Source organism: Apaloderma vittatum, unplaced genomic scaffold, assembly GCF_000703405.1.
Source record: "Apaloderma vittatum isolate BGI_N311 unplaced genomic scaffold, ASM70340v1 scaffold16384, whole genome shotgun sequence".
Lineage (NCBI taxonomy): Eukaryota > Metazoa > Chordata > Aves > Trogoniformes > Trogonidae > Apaloderma > Apaloderma vittatum.
Genome location: NW_009713421.1, coordinates 22,996 through 29,481, shown reverse-complemented (window position 1 = coordinate 29,481; position 6,486 = coordinate 22,996). Strand labels below are relative to the sequence as shown.

The window sequence follows — 6,486 nt, the reverse complement described above, 5'->3', positions numbered from 1 at the left end:
TTCAGCGAGTATGATCTTAAATTATCCATAACTGCTTATTTTGTACAGATTTTTTCGCTGCTTGTTTGTTTGTAAAAGACCAGCCAGGCTGTCTGGGAACAGCTTGGCTGCATCATGGACTGAGAAATAGAGCCCGACTATCATAGGAGGGGTAGTCCGCAGTGTCAGTTTTAGACAGCAGATGGCTGGGAGTAGAGAAAGCTTCCAAGCACATGGTATGCCAAAACTTCAGCAATTTTCTTTTTGTCAAGCAGCTTCCAGAAACACAAGACGCGGCTGAACCTCTTCACACTGGCCAAGATTAAAATAAAGAGAGCATAGTAGAATCCCACAATATACCACCGCTTCCTAAAAATATTTAGGCTGCACAGTCTAAGAGAGATACTGCATGAGTACAGCAGCTTTTTCTCCAACATTGGCTAAAGAATCAAAGATGCAGAACAAATGAGTGCATTTGCAATGTGTGGACATAAGCAGACCAGGAGCAAGATCCTATTCTACCTCAAAGACACACCTTGACATGAAGATAACAACAGCTGAGAGTAGTATTCACATCAACAATGTTTCAAGAAGTGGCTGAAGGTGCACGGGCTACACATGTAACAAGTAAAAACAATAACTGAAAATAGCACAAATGTATGCCAGACACTCAAACCTGACACTTAGTTACCAATCCATTTGCCCCTTGCACCAGACAAGATCAAGAAATTCAGGAAACAAAGAACAGGAAAAGTTTTTAAGTGTTTATGCTTCCACTGCAAACACAACTCCCACAGACACAAAAATATGCTGCTTTTATTTTTTTTTTTAACCTCCTGTATTCAGCAGTGTGTTTAACCTTGGAGCTGTCAAGCTCCATCATGAATAATGAGCCATGACAACACTCCAAGTGATCCTTGGAGAACAGACCAATTTTTACTATATGCTATGCAAAGCAAAGCACTGTTAACGTATTCCCATGGAACTGCACCTGCCTTGAAAATATACAGTAATGTGGCCATCAAGAGGAGACCACAAGTAAATACAGAAAAAAAGTAAGCTACTTTCTGATATTTCATCACTTACAAGCACTGAATGAGCAGTAATGCACGTAGCATCCTAATGGTTCTTATCTAAAATTAAACCAAGACTGAGAAGGAGATTTGTCTCACTGAATATGCATTTCACACATACATCCACAGCCAAGGAACATCCTCATTTGAAACAACCCGTGGTGGCTACGGTATGAAGATGGAGCGCCCTGCAGGTCTCACGGCACCGTTCTTGGTAACCTCAAGCAGATGAACATGGAGATGGGACAGTAGGGCAGCCTCTGCCGCAAGCAGCACCCCCGACACTCCCAGCACAAACATATAGCCTTCCCTCAAAGCACATGGCACTACCAGTAATTATAGGAAAAAAACAGTTGCTTGAATGACTGACTGAAGCCCTTCTACACCATCCCAAGGCAGATCTTTAAGAAGGCAGAGCACAGGTAAACACAAGCAATGACAAAAGCCAATTTCTTCTGTGCCCCTCCCAAGCTCAAGAGAAGAAGGAAGACAGGGCAAAGAGATTCAGCTAAAGAAAGGAAAAGCTAGGAAGAAACAAGCTGAAGATTTAAACAGGCATTCACTTCTCTCCTAAACAACAACAAAGGGTTGTGATTCCAAACATCCCTTAAAAAAATCATCACCTGCACAGGAAATAAATGCTAATTCAACAACACGAATCTGAAAAGCATACGTGTTCTCTAACAGACCCAAGCAGCAAGCATCTGTTCTGGGTTTCTGCAAAGGGGAAAAACAAATACATCCTTATTTCTGACCTGTTTAAAATACTTTTTCATGGGTTTGCAGTGCGAAAGACTTGCTTTATCTCTGTGCCATTTCCTAGTCTCAGTGTCATAACCAAACCCCCAGCACCTTCCAAAAACGTATCACTTTCCCCGCTATGTAGGGGCACCACTTTACTTACACTTCAGTTTCAAAAGTTCCAATAAACTATAGGAACTTTCAAAAAGCTTTGGAGAGCAGGAAAGCAGCACTGTCAGACAGCAGATGCTTGTCTTTCCTAAGGTTAAGTTTGCAGTGTCAGACAGCAGAAACCATCTCTGTGCACTCCGACGAGTTTTAACACATCTCCCTCCCACTGATTTGCTGTTACAAGTCAAGCCCTCTCCTGCAAGAGTGGATGGCTCTTAGAGAGCAGAAAGTATCTTGAGTTCTTGTCTATGGTTGAAGCTGGAGAAGAGCCTCTATGACTAAAGCAATAACATAGTTACACGCAATAATGTATTTACTGGCAACTTGGTTTTCCACTCGAGGGTGCAGCAACCCATATCCCTCCTTCAGCTGTTCTCTTTCCACTCGATCCATCTCTTCCACCTAAAGAGCATTTTGCAGCTACTCACATCGTACTGGATCTCCCCTTTCCCCTGCAGCAGTTCCAAATCAGCAAGACCCATGTTACCACCACACACAGGACTACCACAATCCAGCTTAAAATAGCTCTGCTCTCAACAGATGACTCACTTTACCCTCCAAGTGCCCCAAAGTACAGGAATGGTAATTTTCCTTTTAGCATTATAGTTTAAATGTCCTCAGCCCTCCACATAAGGTGTTGGTTTCTTCCATTCCCTGAGGATATATTTCCATTTATGCCCCATATCACAGCTCTGCACTTTTAGCAATTCCATTCCCTGCTAGCAATATTTGGCAATAAGATCCCTTTAAAGAAGGCTAATTACAGATTTCATTTGAACAGAAATTGGTACTAGGCTAATCTGTAAGCTCTTTAATAAGCTTTCAAACTTCACTTCACACTAAGCAAGATGTTGTTCTCCACCAGGAGCAGCGATGGAGCTCTAAAAGCAAAGGTGGAAAGCTTGGCCCTGCAAGAAAAGGAAGGAAGGTCAATTCTTTTTGCTGCACTGCACCTTCTCTATGTGAGTCTTTCTTGAAGATACACTGCTCATATTTCACAAAAGAAAAATTAAGGAAGCCAGTTCAGATGTAATGATAATAATGAAAAGTAATCACAAAAAAAACCTCAAACACACTGATAGTAGTATCAGAAGAGAAATAAAGACGAGTGTGACGGAAAGTGGGTCAAGAACTCAGAAATTAGGATTTGATAAGATTAAGGACGCATGGTTACGTGCATGCACAAAGCATGGCACTTTAAGAAGACTTGTGTGAAGATGGAATTCCAGTTTTCAAAGGAGTCCCAGTTTTCAAAGGAATAGAAAAACCCAAAGCAAAGTCTCTCAAGCACCTCAGTATCTAGTCCCATAACAGGACAAATGTTTTCTGCTTACATATGCAAGACTTAGCACAGAAAATAGCAATTCCACCTGCAGATGCTCCTCTCCACCTTTGCACTGCTGCCGTTTTTGCTCTTGGTAAGCTGTGCCCACAACCCCTGGTGAAATCACATTTCAGTCAGATCGTTTTTCTGAGCGGAATTACTGCAAGACTCTGCAAACCACCCTCCGTGCTACCTGCCTGATAACTTGGGGGGAAACCAAAAAGGGTAATTGATAAAATGATGGTCAACAGAAAGATGGTCCTGTTTTGAAGATACAAGACTAGCCCCCAGGAAAACTACATAAGAGCTTTCTGTGCAAGGTTAGAGAAGTCATCACTTTACACTGTCGTCAACGACTACGTGGCATCACATCCAGATGTCACCCCTGAAATACTAGAATATTGTGGCTGCCCAGAGAATCCCAGCTGGAATCAGTGAGAATCACGCACACCGAGTACCCAGCTGTTGGGAAGCCCCCAACTGGGAACTCAAACCCACAGGCACTTCAAAAAAAGAACAGTTAGGAGTGTTACATATGTAAACCAAACACATCAGTAAGTCTATTTGACAGAGATTAAACCCATGAATACCTACAGCATCCTCACATTTTAACATATCTTAAGGTTTTCCCCCCTGGGAGATGCCACACTAAAGAATGACTTGTGACAGTAGCAGACTTCTCTCCCACACATAGGCAAGTCTTTAGGAAGTCAACAGAACCTCACTTGCAAAAGGGCTACACAAGTGCTCCATAAACACTATTAAAACACATTTTAGTCGTCTTGGAGGACAGCTTTGGGGGCAGGGAAACAGAGCCATGGTACAACTGCAAAGCTTCACACATCAATTTTGAAAGGAAAACCACAAGTCTGACCACTTCCTAATCCCTAAAAGTTGTGAATAAAAAAGGGGCAGGAAAGGAGACATCTTTTTCCAGCTTTATTCTCTGAAGTACTCGTATAGATTTTACTGAAACTTTTACAGGGCTTCCCAACAAGATAGATCTAGTAAGAAGAATTTCATCTGGAACCTCAAGACTATCAAAGTACCTGAATACAAACTACCATAACAAGGAAACAGTAAACCCGTGATGTGTGCTAATAGATACTGTAATTATTAATGTGCGCACACAGAGAGCTTATCAGAAGTGCGTTTGAAAGGAAAAGCACTATTAAAATATAGGTATTTGCCAGCAGTTGTATCACCACCATATTCCCTAGCTGGTTTCGATTCAACTCAGTGGACATCAAGCTAATCTCACAGGACTGTATCATTCACTTTTATAATAGCTACTGACCTCATTTCTGTGTTTGAGCCCTGCTGTAGTGTCATGACTAAATGTGGCAAGCAACGAATCACACTCTGTCAGCATCCAGTGCCTGTCCTTTTTCCCTTCAAATCCTTCCATTCATTTTGGCATTTTTAAAAGACATGCTGCTTCAAAAGCGCTGATCCAGATGGTGGGTATTTGGATTTCAACCTTCCCACATGGTGATGTGGCTCAAGAAAATAAAAACTGTTGCTCCCTGCTGCTGACCTACTTCTTTCTTTGTTTCCTGCCATACCATAGAATAAACAATACAGTTCTTTGGACCAGTCTTGCACACCTACTCCCATTGCTCTGTAGCAAATATAAAATAAAATTAATAGAGGAAGGAGGGGGAAGGAAAAAAAAATCAGCATGATCCAGTGAGGATATAGGGGGGAGAAACTCTCACCTCTGTCATAGTCATCTGCCTCTATTGCTTTTTGCTGAAGCTTCTGAAGCCGTAAGATCAAGGATTTTATCTATGTAAAGAGAAAAAAGTTCATTAAGAAGCTGCATTTAAACGTATTTAGACTATTCACCTCTACATAACATAAACTTAATGGATTACTACATCACCAGAATGGCCCAATTTTGAGAGTTAAATCCAACATTTGTTAAGTAACCTATTTGGAAGTCAGCTGAACTGCAGCTGCTTGAGCCAAGCAAGGCTCTAATCCAAACATACAGAGATAATAACAAACAATATTTCTTGAAAACCAAAAAAGATCATGTGATCATCGGATACTTTTCACTCTTTGCATAAACCAAAGAAAGGATTGTTGGAGGATTCTGTCAGCATGACATCTACCTCTGATCCCACTGTACTCAACAGTGTGTTCTTGAGTCCATTCTAACATTTTTTTTGCCTACATGAGTTTTGCACAGAACAAATCCAGAATTTCCATATGCAAACCACATTCTTCTGTAAGTAAGAAGAGAAATACAGTATGGGTATTTTGGAACATGTATACTCGTGTTATGGCACAGAAATCTGTGTTCATACGCAACTAATGAAGTTTCATTAAAATATAATTTAGGCTTACCTACAAAACATCGGCGCTCACATTTTTCAGAAATGTTCACAATGCAAACGTTAGATGGGAAAAAAAGGCAAAACACCAAGAAGTCCTGTACCACATACAGAGTGCCCTTTCTCTAGAAACTCTAACTGTATTAAAGTTTTATTTCAGAAGTTACTTCTCTTTATTAACATGAAGGGTCTGGACCAAAGTTTTAAACTCACTAAAAAATTTTAAGGCTAGGTGCGTATTTACAGGCCATTACAAGCTTTTTGTGTTAGAAGAATTTGATTAGAGGGTGAGCAGTCAAACACGACTACACTTAAAAAGACTGAAAAGTGTTTTCTTACTGGATTTACATGTGACCTGTACCAAACAAGTCGTTATGAGAACGGAAAAAGGTAAGACTGGAAAAAGAAGCAGTATAAATTCTCATAGCCCAAAATCTGAAAGTGCTTGGGAAAGCATTTTCCAACACAAGAAAAATCCATACTTTAGACGTTCTGGACTCGTTGAAACTCTTTCCTATTTAAAACCCTATATTTAAACTCTAAATTGCATAGAGAAAAACAGATATAGCCAGTCAACAATGTAACAGAAACATGCAGTTATCGTGACGACACAATCCACACACAAATTAGGCAAGACATTTAAATTGACAGTATTCCTTTTAATATGGTATGTGAAAGTGGACTAGACAAAAAAGAACTACAAAAAAATAAAGCCAGAGAAGAATCAAAAAATGCTTGATTAATAATGGATGCCTCAAAGGAAAAATAAAACCAAAACAAACTCAGCATTGCATATTCTCCCTTTTACTCAAGACTTTAATTTGGTTTTCACATCCTGAAGCTCCAGTCTTTTCCTGCT

At 40.3% G+C, this 6,486-nt stretch overlaps 1 protein-coding gene across 1 annotated transcript in view; it reads right to left on the bottom strand.

Annotated features, from left to right (window-relative positions):
* The window catches only part of DISC1 (disrupted in schizophrenia 1), a gene marked incomplete at its 5' end in the record, with an annotated part of 72,605 nt that overhangs the window by 62,620 nt on the left and 3,499 nt on the right, over positions 1-6,486 (bottom strand). The window contains one exon of the mRNA XM_009868383.1: positions 5,007-5,076. Coding sequence (XP_009866685.1) covers positions 5,007-5,076 — 70 coding nt within the window. The remainder of the gene's footprint in view (positions 1-5,006; positions 5,077-6,486) is intronic.